The 17,113-nt window shown below is 41.7% G+C and overlaps 1 protein-coding gene across 3 annotated transcripts in view; it reads right to left on the bottom strand.

The window, feature by feature from the left end:
* Positions 1–398: 398 nt before the first annotated feature.
* ALKBH1 (alkB homolog 1, histone H2A dioxygenase) overlaps positions 399–17,113 on the bottom strand; it is a 29,488-nt gene continuing 12,773 nt past the window's right edge. The window contains exons 4-6 of one of the 3 annotated variants that reach the window (XM_052646785.1): positions 12,468–12,558; positions 8,972–9,165; positions 399–857 (exon numbers count right to left, since the gene is read on the bottom strand). In XM_052646785.1, the coding sequence (XP_052502745.1) occupies positions 779–857; positions 8,972–9,165; positions 12,468–12,558 (364 nt within the window). In that variant the 3' untranslated portion in view covers positions 399–778. Of the gene's footprint in view, positions 858–6,386; positions 8,089–8,971; positions 9,166–12,467; positions 12,559–17,113 lie in introns of those variants that run through there. The other 2 variants (XM_052646782.1, XM_052646786.1) reach the window with 2 other exon arrangements.

A 17,113-nucleotide genomic window follows, 5' to 3' on the forward strand; every position in this document is an offset into this window, starting at 1 on the left:
CTCCAGTATTCTTACCTGGAGAATCCCATGGGCAGAGGAGCCTAGCAGGCTACAGCCCATAGCCCACAAAGAATCAGACACGACTGAAGCGACTTGGCACGCATGCACATACAGGCAATATTCTAGATGTCAGGGAATTATCAGTGAACAACACATAGGAAAGCCTGCTCTTAGATTTTTCTTTGGAGGACCCACATAATAGAACAAAAGGTATGACAGCAGACATTGCTGAGAGCTGTGAATAGAAGGAATGAATTGTACGGGATCATAAACTATTAAGGTTTGAAAAGGTCCTCAAAAGTTTCCAGATGCTTTTATTCCCATAAGACCAAAGAAACAATAGAGATAATAAAAGGTCTTCAGCCACACGAGAGGGTAGTGAAGCTGCGGCCAGCTCATTCTTCGTCAGCTATTATGTCCCTTTCTGTAGGAAGTCTTTTCCTCCCAGCTCTCTGTTAGATGCCCCTCCGGCTGCACCTTTTTCTTGGCTCATCACGGCATATTTAATTACCTGTTCATGGAGGTGTTTTTCCCACTCACTGTAGACCCGAGGGCAGAAACAGTGCCCATCACATTCACAAAACACAGTGACTCATGCTGCAGAGACGCTGGATTAATAAATAACAAGGGCTGCTGCTGCCTGCCTGACAGCAGCAACGCTGATGTTTCTTCACATCCTGTAGGCAGTTGTCCCACCTGTGATCCCTCCAAAGGCAGGACTAGTTGGATAACAACACAGACATGGCATGGTTGTCTTCAGAGATAAGAGAAGAATCGTTCATGGCCAGAACCCAGGCAAGGTGGTTAGTTGACTGTTTTCCAGCTGTTGAGACCAGAGCCTTTGAGTTAAGCAGCTCCTAAAAATGAAGAAGCAAAGTGTGTAAGGCCTCTAACTGGTGACTCCCAGGAAGTGCTTGATTTCTTTTGATGGGAGCAGTGGGAGTAGCTGGCCAAGGGTTGGGCACATGTTCAGGCCTAATGTCACTTTGGGGATAGGACAGTTAACACCTAACAAAAAGGAACACATGCTATGCCCAGGAAAAGTATTTGTGCAAGAACGCGCACCAGTGTACCCCAAACAGCAGATTTGGTCTCTCCTCCTGTTTTCCCTCACCACAGAGCTAACAGACAATAAATTTAGGGCCCTGCAGACTTCAATTTCATCTGTCCAGTAACATCCCTAGAATATAGTAATTCTTTTCAGAGGACGACTGTGGCCCTCACCAGTTGGTTCAACCTTAAGGCTATTTACTGCCCTAGCAACCAAAGCCCACGTTGGTGTTCCCACGGTGGATGGAGAACAAGGTCTCCAGGTGCGGTGAGCCACCTGAGCTCAGGACAGACCCAAACATGATGGAGGCTGGTTCTCTTGCCTGGATGGATAGAATCATACATTCCCTAGTCAGCCCCTGGAGAGCCCAACCCAGAAATCTTTGTGGGAGTAGCTGAAACTGTGCTTTCTGCACCACTTAACAGAGTGTGTGCCTGCTAAGCTGATTCAGTCGTGTCTGACTCTTTGCAACCCTATGGATTGTAGCCCGCGAGGTTCCTTGTTTCATGAGATTCTCCAGGCAAGAATACTGGAGTGAGTTGCTATGCCCTCCTCCAGGGGATCTATCTTCCTGACCCAGGGACTGAACCCGAGTCTCTGCACTGGGAGGTAGTTTCTTTAACACTAGAACCACCTGGGAAGTCCACTTAACAGAGTACCTGTTCTTATTTATAAGAAGAAAATTACAGAGAGTCTGGGAAAAAAAGATTAATTTCCTCCATTTTTCATATAATTACTGCATACTATTCTTTATAGGGTTTGCTATATAATTTAAAAAATTTCATGAGTAGTGCATAAATATGTTCTTATATATAAAAAATCAGACCACACACAAAACCTAGAGAGTAAAAAGTCCCTTCCCATCCTCCTCCTTCCATTACATTTGGATGTATCTTTTTTCCCATCGTTACACACAGGTACATGTAGCTACAGACAATAGTCTTATTTAGTTTTTACGTATTAGTTCGTGCACTGTACATAGAATTCTACCATGTTTTTCAATAACCAGTTGAAAGTTATTGAAAATTTCAGTAACTAAGATATCCAATATATCTTAGAGCCCTTTTCATGTCTGTACATTCTTGTAAAGGGCTCCATAGTATTAATATTCCATAGTGTGTATGAACCATAATCCAAACAACTCTTTCCCCAGTGATTAACATTTGGGTTGTTCCCAGTTTTCCACTATTGTGAACACTGGAATGAACATCTTACATGTATCATTTTGTGTCCTGGACAGGCTTTTCTATACAGAAGATACCTAGAAGTGCTGGGTCAAAATTGGGTGAAACACTGATGATATAACGGCTTTATCAATTTATACTACAGCAATGTATGCAGGCTCATTCTCACACACCCTGTCAACCCTGGGCATCCATTCAGTCAACAGATATTGATGTACAGCGAGAAACTACTAGGTACCAGCCACTCTTCTAGAGAACTAGGGCACGTCTGCCCAGGGCACTCAGAATCTAGTGTTGGGGGGACAATAAAATTATTCCCTTATTTCTTATAATGCAGTTTTATGTCATAAATGCTATGGAAAAGAGAGTGTGGTAAAGAAAATGAGGAACACCAGTGGGACTGAGATTTTGAATAGGGTAGTGAAGGCAGGCCTCACCCAGGTGATTTTATTGTTATTGTTCAGTCGCTCAGTCGTGTCCACCTCTTTACGACCCCATGGACTGCAGTGCATCAGGCTCCTCTGTCCTTCACCATCTCCTGGAGCTTGCTCAAACTCATGTCCATTGAGTCGGCGATGCCATCCAACCATCTCATCCTCTGTTGGCCCCTTCTCCTCCAGCCTTCAATCTTTCCCAGCATCAAGGTCTTTTCAAATGAGTCAGCTCTTTGCATCAGGTGGCCAAAGCATTGGAGCTTCAGCTTCAGCATCAGTCCTTCCAATGAATATTCAGGACTGATTTCCTTTAGGATGGACTGATACAGTCAGAAATTTGTTTTACCGATAAAACTAACTGACAGCCAACAAACTTTATCTTCATGAGGGCTCAAGTTTGGAGAGGATAGTTGATCAAAAGCAATGTCAATAAACATTTACTACCCAGGCTAAGAAACTAGATTTGCATTGCTTTTTCCACGGTAATCTTTGAAGCAGAGGAAACAGGTGAGGTGTCTTTCCTACTGATGTCCGCCAGCCCTTCACTCACGCTGAGATCAATAACCATTCCTCGGACTCCTTTCCACCTCATTACCGGTCTAATTTGCCGTAGTAGAATATACCTAGGGTATTAGGGTTGTTATTTTTTCCCCTGCTCTAATAAACCAACCTTCTAGATTAAGTGAAAACAGAAAAGGGCTTAAGACCAGCTTGAAAGCAAAGTGTAAGTTGCTCAGTCGTGTCCAACTCTTCACGACCCCATGGATTGTAGCCTGCCAGGTTTCTCTGTCCATGAAATTCTCCAGGCAATACTGGAGGGGGCAACCATTCCCTTCTCCAGGCGATCTTCCTGACCCAGGGATCGAACCCAGGTCTCCTGCACTGCAGGCAGATTCTTTACCGTCTACCTTAGTGAAAAATGGGCTTCCCTGAAAACTCAGTTGGTAAAGAATCCACCTGCAATGCAGTAGACGCTGGTTCGATTCCTGGGTCAGGAAGATCACCTGCAGAAGGGATGGGCTACCCACTCCAGTATTCTTGGGCTTCCCTGGTGGCTCAGCTGGTAAAGAATCCATCTGCAATGTGTGAGACCTGGATTTGATACCCAGGTTGGGAAATCTAGAGAAGGGAAAGGCTACCCACTCCAGTATTCTGGCCTGGAGAATTCCATGGACTGTATAGTCCGTGGGGTCACAAAGAGCCGGACAGGACTGAGCGACTTTCACTTTCACTTTAGTGAAAAATTGGGAAAATCAGAACATGGCAAGCCAAGTCTTGCTGAGTCTGTCTGTTGAACTTATCTCTGTCTCACTGCGGGCCTGGGATCATTCAGGAACAACCTGATCAAGAGTGCTGGAAACAGAGGCTCTCTTGAAATAATCAGCCAAGAGCAGTGAGCAGATCCCTCAGCCTGACGGGTCCCTCTGAGCCTGGAATGGCACTGACGAGAGCAGCCAGCAAGCAGACACCTTACAAAGATGCTGCTGCTGAGTGAACTGTGTTCCTTGCCTGCCCCTTTCCAGAGCGCATCACAAAGCCTTCTTCCAAAGACCAATTTACCCCGCTGTAGAAAATCTGCAAGATATATTCTAACCCTCCAGCCTTTCTTGTGCACATACAAAACACACTGGTAAAATGCTTGTATATACTGTTTTTAAGCTGTTTTTCAGTTAACATATTGAGCATTTCTTCTGGTCACTGAAGAGATCTTAAAATGTGATATCGTTTATATAGTATCTTTATTACATAAAACAGCTTCATCGAACAAGCTCCTCTTGTTGGACAATGTTGATGTCCCAAGATTTATATTCTATTTCAAGCAGAGGCAGAACTACTAGGTAAGACAGTATTTTTTTAAAAAGAAATTCAAGCATGCTGTATTTTTTTAAATGATTTAAAAAGATTTTCAATCAAAAAATCAGAAATACAGAAAAGCACAAATAAAAAAAAAACATCAATTATACTCCCACCAGCATCCACACTTTGGTAGACAAAGCCTTCCACTTTTTAAAAATATGTAAACAATTTGTACAGAATTAGACTACTATGCATGGTTTCATAACTGAATTTTCTCATTAAATACTAGTCTTTCCTCATGTCTCTACTTGTTCTTCCAAGATGTGAATTTTAATGGCTTTAGTTCTCCACTGTATGGTTATGCCATTTCCACAAGGAAATAAGCACCACAAAGCCAAGTGCTTTGTGGAAAAAATAGTGCACAAAAACCATTTACTGAATACATATATGAATTTAATCAACCAACTCCTGTCTCTGGAGTTTATTTCAAATTTTCACTATTATGTTTTTCCACAAAAATCTTGCAGACAGCTCTAATTACCTCCTTAGACTCAACTAAAAGTGAAATTTACTGGGTCAGGCAGTACAGATTTTAAAACATAATTAAGATGACCATATAATTTGTCATCAAACCAGAACCCTTCTGAGAGGAAAACGAAACATCACTGAGGACTGCCCTGACCAAACTGGGATGTAGAATTCATTACAGGTTACATGATGCCAAAGTGAGCCTTAGAGGTTATGGCAAGTTACATTCCCACCTGCAGAGTATTAGCGTGTCAATTTCCCCAGACCTAACATTCACGACTCTTGATAACACAGATTTCCCAGATCACACTGAAGATCCTGGCATTTTTGATATAAAATAATAAAGAAAAGAAAAATCCTCCACTTGGTCTTTTCTCTTGGTTTCAGGTCCCTTTTGAGGGGTCTGGTTTCCTTCCCAGCTGTTGGCAAACCTTTACCATAGAGGCTGGATCATATCTTTTAGATTTTGTAAGCCATGTGGTCTGTGTTACAATTATTCAACTCTGTCATTTCAGCATGAGAGCAACCACAGATAACCTGTAAATGAATTAAGTGTGGCTGTGTTCCAATAAAACTTTATTTATGGACAAGAATTTCATGATTTTCATGCATCACTAATATTCTTCTTCTAATCTGCCCCCTCATTTAAAAATGCACACACTATTCATAGTTGTATGAAAACAGGAGGTGAGTTATAGTTTGTTGACTCCTGACTTAGAAAATTTCTGGTAGACTACTAAAAATTCGGTGCGAGTCATTACCAGTTTATTCCCTTTTTCTTGAGTTGTGTAGTTTCCTGTGTCAAAGTGGAGTTGCATTACATACATCTTCAACTACATGTTCCTCACAGAAGTAAATATACATAAAAACGAGAACTGAATTGTGCAAACAGTCCTGCTGAGCCCCCTCCACCTCCCGAAGGAGTTCACGGGCGCAGCCTAGAGGAAGCCTGGCTGGTGAGGGGCCTGCTGTCCTCTTGGTGGGCCTGTTTCTCACAGCGCATGCATCTCACTCCATATGCAGTCTGAACACACATTGTTTGTGAAATACTGTCCCTGGCCTCGAGCCAACACCTTCATCTGACAATCCGCTGACTAAAGAACCACCTATTCAAATGCTGAAGGGCAAGTTGACTGCTGGATTTACTGAATGACATGCTGGTTTTCAGTGAGTCACATGTAATGCACACAGTGTTCATATAATGTATATTATGGAAAATTTAAGGGATTTTTTTTCTTGGTGGTAATTTTAATTATATAAAATTATCCTATTATGAACTAATTTTAGAATCCAGCTACACATACAGGATGAATCTATTAATTTTTATTCCTGTAAAAAAAAACCCACCAAAGACTACAATATAAACTCAATTATTTAACACTCAAGAAAAAAAAAAAGGGCAGGACAGAGGAGAAATCAAAGTTTGGCAAGTCATGTCACAAGCAGCAGGTAACAAAGCAGCTTCTGGTCAGTCATCCACACAGATAAGCTGGGGTGTTTCTAAGTCTATACAGTAATAAAATACTGGCAATATTATGTTCCTAGAAAGGGGCACTAAATTTCCATTACTGTTTGACACAGCAACATCCATCTAGGAAGACGGTAAGAAACATTATCTTCATTTTATGAATGAGGAAACTGAGGTCCAGAGAAACATAAGGTAACTTAAAGGCTCAGGATATACTGAGTGGTGGGGGTACACAGATTAAAACTCAGTGCTTCATGCGTTTTCCATGCTGTCTATAATCCAACAACAACAACAGAAGTGACTAGAATGTCAAGGAACATTCTCTCCTGTGAGACAGCTACAAAGAACACTAAGGGCAGAAACAGCTACAGGGCTTCAATAGCGTGAACAATACAGCAACTGAAAACAGGAAAAAACTAATCCCAGATACATTCACCCTCAAACGCAGATACAGATCTTTAATTTAAAATTGAGTAAGTTTATTCATAGAGAAAACAGTTACAGAATACCCTTAGGATTTTTTTAGTCCAACAATTAAAATTGCATTTAAAAGCCAACGGAAGTGTTTACAGACCCAAAAGACATCGGGAGAAACTACTGTTCCTCTTTTCTTGGGTTTATGTGTGTTTACCTTTTAGGCAAGAGACATAGCTGGGATTAATCTCTTTCCTAGGAGATGTGATTTCCAGTTATGTGTACAGGATTCTTCTGTGAAGACCAGAGGAGTCCAAAGAATTCAACATTAATTGGAAGAATTAAGGTAAGACTAATGGTCGGTTCATGGAGCCACAATTTTACCACAAATCCCTAGACAGGGTGGTGGAAGGAGAATAATGTTTCCCATCAACAAAACTTGAGGTATTTAAAGATTCCAGAGACAAGGAAATGCACTTCTATCTTGCTCAAAGGTGATGGCGAGACTGAGAAGGCGCTTGTGGAAGGTCATACCTTCTTGGATTTCTCCGTACATTACTGCCAAAACCTAACCAGGACTGGACAATGTCAAACACTTCTCTGAACAAAGTGGCTAATCAGTTTCCTCTTCAGGATGAGTTCTAAGGCAACAGTGTGATCACTGATGAGTTTTTCCCTGCCTCTGTTTCTGGCCTGTCTTGGTGCTAACGTCGATAGCAATAAAAACAGCACAGCCATTTTCTGTAGAACCTGCCGGGGCACAAGAATGGGTTCTCTGAGTCTCAGCAGTCAGGGTTTAGCCTCGCTCGTTTGACTTGGCTACTGTCATCATCCAGATGGCAGGAACCTTCTGTGGTGATGTTTCTTTTATTCTCCTCCATGGGCTCCAAAGGGAAGTCCTGACCCATGGCCAGCACCTGCCGGACAGTCATGTTAACACGAGCAGTTTTCAAGTAGCTGGCGCACACCTGCCAGTCCTCCCCAGAACAGGGCTCCACCACCGAGTCTCTGGGGAGGTCAGCTGGGGGAGGCGTCCTGAGGCAGCCAGGCAGGCTTTCCCCTTCTGGACTGGGAAGGACCCTTGGGACTGCATGGTTCAATAGGCGGCTGAAACCTGACATTACCATGATGTCACCACTGTGCATAAACATGGGGGTGGGGGCTTCGTCTCTTTTGAGGCCACCCAGGAGAAAGATGGCAGACTGTCCAAAGCTATGAAAAAGTAAAACAACACACAATAGTAAGTTTCTGTTATTAGCCACGGCTGGGAAAGTTAACTGCCAACTGCACTAGTTTTCTAACTTCAGCTTGATACTTATTGCTTCCAAATACTCCTGTGGGGATGGGGTGTGTGTGTGCTGTGTGGCTCATGGGGTCTTAATTCCCCAATCAGGGATCGAGATTAGGCCCATGGCAATGAAAGCACCAGGTCGTAACCAGTGGACTGCCAGGGAAGCCCCAATCCTCCTTTTTAAAGTGTGCTAAGATCTTTCTTCTCTGGTTTGTGTTTGTGAGTGACTAGTCCATGGTCTGCTACTTAAACCTATTAGAGACCACAGAACTGCTGTAAAATAGAGTTTGAAGCAATTAAACAAGCAAATAAAAATTTATTTGGGTTCTTTACTACATATTTATCATTTCTGTTCATTTTAAAGATAAGGCAGTTAAGAAGGTTCTGTTCAGGCACTTTCCTCTGGAGATACAGGTGCAGCACTCTGCAAAAATATAGACTTACATTCAGGGAGACAAGCAGAGTAAACTACTCGGGCTTCTGTGCTTTCTTCTCTATTTCAGAAAGATCGCTCCCTTGGCCTTATGGCCTTTACCACTCATCTATTCCACAGACACTCACAATACCTCTCATTACAAAAGACAGAATCCATGCATCTTAAACAGAAATATTAATTTTAACTTGGTCATTACCCAAAAGGTCGATGTTAATTTTACTTACGGTACATTGCTAAGATGCCCAGAAGTGATATCGAGTTCACCCATTTAAAAAATTTAACATTTTTATTTATTTAAGCTTAAAAATGCTTTATAAAAAAGGAATGAAATGACAAAAAGTAATTCAAAATCCCTAGACCCAACTCACCTGAATGACAGCAGGGGTCTGGAGTGATCTAGTTCAGATCTGTCTACATGGATCCCCAGTGTGGAGTCTAATCGGTAGTAATTCAGGATACCTGCTTCAGCTTGGAAACCCTGAAATCCACAGGCAGCAGCTACTTGCTCTGAGAGGAAAGCCAGGTCAGAAGGGAAAGGTGTATAATGATCTGCTGAGTATCTCTTTGATAAAAGCAGGGAAAATAAGAAAAATAAACAATGATCTCAGGAAAAGAGGAAACTGTGGCATAAGATTAAAATCATCTAATTTACACGCAGTATATTGACTGATTCAAATGTTGTGTCAGTTTCTGCTGTACAGCAAAGTGATTCAGTTATACCTATGTGTACTTCTTTCTTACATTCTTTTCCATTGCGGTTTATCACAAGATACTGAATATAGTGCCCTGTGCTGTCCAAGACCTTGCTGTTGCTTTATCCATTCTATATACAAGAGCTTGCACCTGCTACCCCCAAAACTCCCATTCCCTCCTTCCCCAACCCCTCCCCCTCAGCAATCATAAGTCCGCTCCCTACTACATGTAATATTAATACAGCCCTTAAAAGTTTTTTTATTGAAGTTTAGTTGATTTACAACATTATATTAGTTTCAGATATACAACAGAGTGATTCAAAACTTTTACAGATTATACTCCATTTGTAGTTATTATGAAGTGTTGGCTGTATTCCCTGTGTTGCACAATATATCCTTGTAGCCTATTTCTTTTATACATAAAGCTGTTTATACACAAAAGTAGAAGTTTGTCTTCTTAATAGCCACACATTTTTGAGGCATCCAGCAATCCGATACGCAGCCAATTCAAAACACCAAGCATCTACGATATGGTAGGCACTGCGCTACGCAATGACAGACCCGGCAAATTCACCCTGCACGGGGTCAACTGTACAGAGCAATCACACCTCTCTCTGAGAGCCGCTCAGTCATGTCTGACTCTGCAACCCCACAGATTATGCAGTCCCTGGACACAGTACTGGAGTGGGTAGCCTTTTCCTTCTCCAGGGGATCTTCCCAACTGAGGGATCAAACCCAGGTCCCCCGCATTGCGGGCGGATTCTTTACCAGTTGAGCCACCAGGGAAGCCCAAGAATACTGGAGTGGGTAGCCTATCCCTTCTCCAGGGGATCTTCCCAAACTAGGGATTGATCCCAGGTCTCCCACATTGCAGGTGGATTCTTTACCAGCTGAACCACAAGGGAAGCCCAAGAATACTGGAGTGGGTAGGCTATCCCCTCTCCTGCAGATGTTCCCAACCCAGGAATCGAACTGGAGTCTCCTGTATTGCAGGCGGATTCCTTATCAGCTGAGCTACCAGGGAAGCCCACTCTAATCCCAAACATGAGAGTTCTCTTAGGGTAAAAAGGCAACTCAGAACTCTGTCACTGCCAAGAGGTGCCTATGGAAACATGCCAACTAAATGTAATGTATCCTGGTTGGGATCCTGGGACAGAAGGCAGAAAGTGTATCAATTAAGAACTAGTCTACAACATAGCTTCCTGTGATTTCATTGGTCAATCTGATGGGCTGACAACGCTCAAAACATTTAAACTGACTTACACTGTGGTCAGTGCTTCCCTGGTGGCTCAGAGGTTAAAGCGTCTGCCTCCAATGCGGGAGACCCGGGTTCGATCCCTGGGTCGGGAAGATCCCCTGGAGAAGGAAATGGCAACCCACTCCAGTACTCTTGCCTGGAGAATCCCATGGACTAAGGAGCCTGGTGGGCTGCAGTCCACGGGGTCACAAAAAGTTGGACACGACTGAGTGACTTTACTTACTTATTTACACTGTGGTCAAGTCAGGACCTTAAAATGGAAGTAATTTTCAGCACTTACCTTCCTGAACTGCCTCTATTTTTTGTACCTAAGGGTCACAACTCTTAAAGGCCAGAACACTCCATACAAAACACACAATTTCTGAGAACAAGGCAGCAGCCGAGTCTGAGGACTACGTAAGCCAGCAGCATCCGACACTCTTCCTTGGTCTGATGCTCCTCTCTCAGTCCTCCTGTTATTCAATCAACCTCAGATCTGATTAGAAAAATCAGACTTTTCTGAAAAGTCTCTGATGGATGGCCAAACCTCTTCAGTTGGAATCTGTTTTACTTTTTTCTTCTCTTTTTTCCTGTACTACAAATAAGAGCTCCTATTTAATTTCTCAAAATTATGAGTGTAGTTAGAGAAGGTTTTCTCTACCATTTTGCAGTCCTTCACTGAGACCAACGACTGACAGCACTGGATCGCCTCTGCTGTAACCGAACAGTCAGCCTTTAGGCTTTTATCCCGACCGAATTCCCTGTGCACTGCTCTTGCTTCTTAACTCTCCTCCACTTTTCTCTGATGAACCATTCAGTGTGTTTTGACTCTTTTCACACCATGCTTTTCTTAGTAAGTGAGGCTAACTTTGAGGTCCTTGGGAAATAACGGTATCTACAATAAAACTAGCACCTTAAAAACCAATAAGCTAACATTTATTGTGTTAATGAATTTAACTGTTTAGAACAGTCAGGCACTAGTGTAAGCACTATAAAGGCATTAATCATTTAATCCTCACAATCATCTTGTGAGGTTAGACACTAGCCATATTGAAGGCAGGATTCAAATCCAGGCTGTCTAACCAGAAGAAAACCACATGGCCATTTCCCCAAATCCAGATGTCTGGTTTTCCATTAAAGCTGTATCACTGAAAATAAGGCTTATGTCATGAATAATTCTGAGCAACATTTATTACTATTCTGAGTAGTTAATACATTTATTAATAGCTGGATTGACTGAAACTATAGAGCTTTTAAAAAGTAACTGGTCAGTAGGAAGATGGTTCATGCCAATTTGATTCAGTTTATCCTCAGAGTTAAGTCCTTTTGGTGGCAAACACCTGAGAGAAGTGGCACTGAGATGTCAGTGATAAAGGAGGCATTTTCTGAAGCACACGGGTTAGGAAAGAAAGCAAACATGGAACTTTAACTGTAGACATTCTTTCCCATCTCTCCCCTGCGCAGACCTTATGTAACAGTCAAAGGAATCTAGATCTTGAAAGTTCTTTGTGAGTTGATGGGAGAGAACACTGTAAGTACATGGAGCTTCTTTCACCCCAGGCACACATTATGTAGAAAATAAATAATCAACAAACACTAAATAACAATGGAACTAAAGATTATAATTGAAAGCTCCTCATGAATACAGGAAAGAAAAATCTATATCCCTGAAACCTCCCCAGAGAAAGCATCAATGAGTTCTGATGAAATAATATAATCTGAGAGCACAAGAAAAAGTACTTTTCTCTTGATAAATTATTTATTCTTCTTCAGATTCTGTATCAAAAGGATTTTAAAGGAGGGAATATATTAAAGAAACCCTCCCACAAATGGATAATCTGATACTTTAAGCTTGGCCAGAAAGAAGTCAAACTATGTGGGCCCAAGAAGCATAAAAAATGAAAATCAATGGAATTAGCAAGAAAATCTGAATACCTTATTGTCCCAGTTATAATGGTAGCCAAGGGTCACCCAGCGTAGTTTCTCTAGCAAACTTCGGGGTCTCCGTTTATTCACTTCTTTACACCTGCAAAATTGGAGACAAAAGATGCTTTATTCATTGCAAATGGCAGCAATAGCATGTTGCATGGATCCTGGAGTCTAAATTTGGTATCTATATAAGCAGTTAGCCAAGATCTCCTCAGGGGAAATTAGAACAGATAAATGAGTTGACCAAGAATATAATACTACCAAAAATATGCTAGGCATTTCTAATTTCTAATCCTTGGTTCTAAATCCTCTGCTGAATGGGATCAATTTTAAAGGGTGAGTCTCCAGAATATCAATAATGATAAAATGACAACAGAAATGTCTTTACCTGTCCACGGGAAATGGGACAAAAAGAGTCCTATGGATAATTGAAAATTTGGCTAATGGAACATTTACAATTTAGTAGGCTGAAAGCAGGACATGATTAATTACAGCTATCATTACATCTAGAATGATGGTGGCTTCCCAGAACTGCAGTTTTAGGGGAAAAATTTTGGCAAAATATAGTATACAATCAAAAATTACTGGTTTAACATACCTTCTTTAACCCCACAAAACAACTTAAAACCTGAGGCTTAGCTAACAATTAATGGCCACTTTAAATGATTTGGTTTCTAACATTACCTTATTTAAACCACAAGAGGTTTCTATAAAATGGAGGTGTCCTTTCTGTAATTATAATCTAGTCTAATCAAATCTATGGGGTTAGCTACCCTTTTTTTTTTAGCCACGCAGCATCGCTTGCAGCATGTTAGTTCCCTGACCAGGGACTGAACCTGGGCCCTCAGCAGGGGAAGCATGGAGTCCTAACCACTGCACCATCAGGGAATTTCTTAACTACTCTTTTTCTAAAGAAGCCTGCTTGTTTGATTTACCTCTAAATATCTAAAAATACAAGAATGCTAGGCCTAATCATTTTAGTTTCCTATATAATTTACATCATTAATCAATCTTCTTTTTTCAATCTAAGAACCACTGCTCTTTAAAGCAGAAAAGATTGGACTGCTTTAAGGAGTTTATATTTTAATAGGAGATGACAGATAAATATAAGAAGAAATGAGGGGAAAATTTAAGGTTGTATAGAATCTAGCACTAAAATGGATAGCACAAGACCACCAGACTCAGAAGAAGTTCAAAGTCAACAGTCTCATCAGTTAAGCCTTCATGGTAAAGTTGGGGAGTTGAGTATGGCATTGAAGAATGGCCGGCATTTAAACAAGAAGTGATGTAGTAGGCAATATAGGGAGAGCATGAGCAGAAGCATTTATTGCAGGCTCACAGTGTAAGTGGCACTCATCTTGAGGTCTGATAGCTTATAGGGTAGATGCTGTCTGTCCTCAAAGAGTTTACATTCTAAGGACACTGTAACACAGACATACACCAAGACCAGTGTGTGCTTATTCGCTCAGCTGTGTCTCTGTGACCTCATGGACTGCAGCCTGCCAGGCTCCTCTGTCCGTGGGGATTCTCCAAGCAAGAACACTAGAATGGGTTGCCATGCCCTCCTCCAGGGGATCTTCCCAACCCAGGGATCAAATCCAGGTCTCCAGCACTGCAGGCGTATTCTTTACCAACTGAGCCACCAGGGAACTAACTTACTTAGCACAATTGTGAAGAAGAGAGGCCCAGCAGGTCCCACATCTATCCTTTGAAAAGACTGTATCATGTTGGCCTTTGGCCAAGCTCACCGTTCCTATGGTGTCTCTATGAACATTACAGTTTCTGCTGAACACATGCCTTCCTTCTGGGAGTCTGAATTTTGGTACCTGACAGGCAGAGATTGCCTATGTACCATCCTCCAGTAAAAATCTAGGCACTGGGCTTCTTCAAACCATGCTGATACTGCTGATCCAGGGACCACACTTTGAGAAACACTATTCTAGTCAAACACACACACACAACCTTTTATTTCTCTCAATAAGAGATAATTTTATTCTTGACAAAGAACCCCAAACCAGACTGATCTGTACAAATAAAGGTAACAAGGCAGCTCTGAAAATTTGATGGTGTTTTAGACATTTGAGGTGACACCAATAAACTGCTTTTCATCTTACTGTTCTTCAAGAACAGGGTATACATTATTATAACCAACACACAGTTTATGGTCTTAAGCATGAAGATATAGCTTGTAACATGAACTTAAAAAATTTTTGTTTTTCTAGGAAACCAAAAAGAACATCTCTTTCTACCTTAACTGTATCACTATAGAAGAGGCTTTGGGTTTCGTCCTATATGAATATTATAGAGGGGCACCGGTCCAGGGTGCAAAAGCAGCCAGAGAAGAGCCATACTTTCACAGGCATTAACTCCAGTTCTTGTAACAGAAGGGGAAAGAAAAAGCTTAAAATCTGCTTAGTAAAAGATTAATTCTGAGTGTGCCATTTTGAGAAAATGTGTATGTGTGTGTTTATATAATGTAGGTATGAAATTCTATCCCTTATTTCATATCCTATTTTGAAAACCTGACTTCTATTCTTGCTTTTGTATAGGATTTCTGGAAGGAAAGTAGCAACAATTGCTGTAACAACTGCCTTCAAGATGTGAGAGCAAGACTGGCCTGTGCTAGACATTTCTTTTTTTGGTAGCACCTAGGGACTCTTCTGGTCCCCATGGGCCTCCTGGGTAATAAAGATTCCAAAAACTTCATTTGAACATTGTGAATAGTATAAGGCTCAAACCAGGTTTCACATGCTCCCAGATCTTTTTCAGGCAGAAAATACTGAGGGGTTAATGAATGGAAGGGTGGGCGGTTCTTTTTTTAAGCCTGACTTGTCCAAAAGAAGCCAAGAAGGCTTACTGGTAATGGAGCTGCTTATCCACCCGAAGGAACGCAGGGAACGTTGCCATCTAACCTAACTTTAAATCTTCACCCAATTATCCAGAAGAAGGTTTTCAAGCAGGTATGACCCTAATTATTGGTGCTCACTGCAAACAGAAACATGCTGCCCCTTCAGGCAGTAGCCAGCAGATGATGGATGGGCAAAGCCTGCACCTTCTCCTCTGCTGAATGCCCACTCAGCACTGTGCTCAGTTTCTGTCAGGGGAAAACCTTTATGTAAGTGTTAGCATTTCTCTCAGCAATCTTGTTCTACAGCACTGCTTTCAACTGAACCCAAACTGTGTGGAAATGAACTCCTGTCCTGCTTGCCCACTCTCCATGCAGTGGGTAAGCACTGATGTTTTTTCTTTCTTGCCTCGAGGGACATGAGTGAACCAAGCTCTCACTTAGGACAGAAATCTGGAAGTTGCTTATGATAGAAAACCTTCAATATCCTATTACAGGTATTGCTTCTTCAATCATTTTAAAGATTCAGGGATTGTGTCTTGCACCACTCTGAATATTTCCCTCCACAACCACAGCTTTCGGTCCTTCTTCCTTTCCTAGTCTCTCACTTTCATTAAACCTAAAGTTGCATCTCAGGTCCCTAGAACTCCAGTTTTTCACTATTTGAGTGCTTCCAGTTTTGTTTCTCTTAACCTGAATCTCTCAGTGAGCCAGAGCAAACGGACGTCCAATTCTACGGTAACGCCCTTTGGCTATCTTGTAAATGTTATCTCATCTTCCACTTTCTGTTCTAAACCTTCACCATTTGTGTCAAGTGCTCAGTCCTGCCCCTACTCCCTTCCAGGACAAAGAGCATACAGAGGCCCACTCAAAGGATCCAGTCAATGATTTCAACTTCCCTCTCCTACACCTCTATACTGTTTGAAGTCCTTATTCTGTCCTTCCTTCCTGGTCTCAGCAGTGGTTTTCTTTCTTTCCATTAAGGCCAGTTCTCACCTACACTGTCTCCCATTTCCCTGATGTAGCCTCTGAGGCCTTTCTCCATTATCATCTTTCCTCTCATATTTCCAACCTTCCTTTTTATTTGTTTCTTCCTCTTGATCCTGTAAAAAATGTTCAACATTTCCACAAACTTAAGAAAAAAACAACAAAAAACACTTTTCACCTAACCTCTTACTCAGGCACCCTAAGTCCTGCCTCTCTCTGTCTGCTCAATAGCTCTCCTTCTCTTCGTGATTAAATCATTCCAAAGGACTCAATATCAGCTGCCCCCACCCTCTCTTCTCACTGAGATCTCACTTTTGCTTACACTCTACAAAAACTAGTTTAGTTTCAATGATACCATTTAATCATCAAATCCTGAGCCTTGGTCCTTGTCTTATTTTGGAAACATTTTCCTACCTTGGCTCCTAATAGTAATTTTTTTCACCCAGACCTGATGCTTCCTAGGCCCAGCTGCCTTCTCTCTGTATGTTTTTCATAAACAACCAACCAAACAAACAAAAAGCCACATCACTCCCACTGCTTGAGGGTCTTCCTGTGTAACTCCCATATCCCTCTGTCTCTCACTTGACTCCTGAACTTTGCTCAGTTCTCCATTTCCAAAGGCAGAGACATCTCCATGTGGATACTCCACAGGCGTTTCAAAAACAATAAGCCCCAAACTACACTAAGGATTATCTTTGCTCACTTTCCTCTTCCTCCCATCTTTTTTCCATTAAAAACCTCCGTATATAATGTTCCAATGAACATGGAGGTGCAGATACATTTCTGGGGTAGTGACTTTGTTTCCTTGTTTCTATATACT

This window comes from Budorcas taxicolor, chromosome 10 (genome assembly GCF_023091745.1).
Source record: "Budorcas taxicolor isolate Tak-1 chromosome 10, Takin1.1, whole genome shotgun sequence".
Classification (NCBI taxonomy): Eukaryota; Metazoa; Chordata; class Mammalia; order Artiodactyla; family Bovidae; genus Budorcas; species Budorcas taxicolor.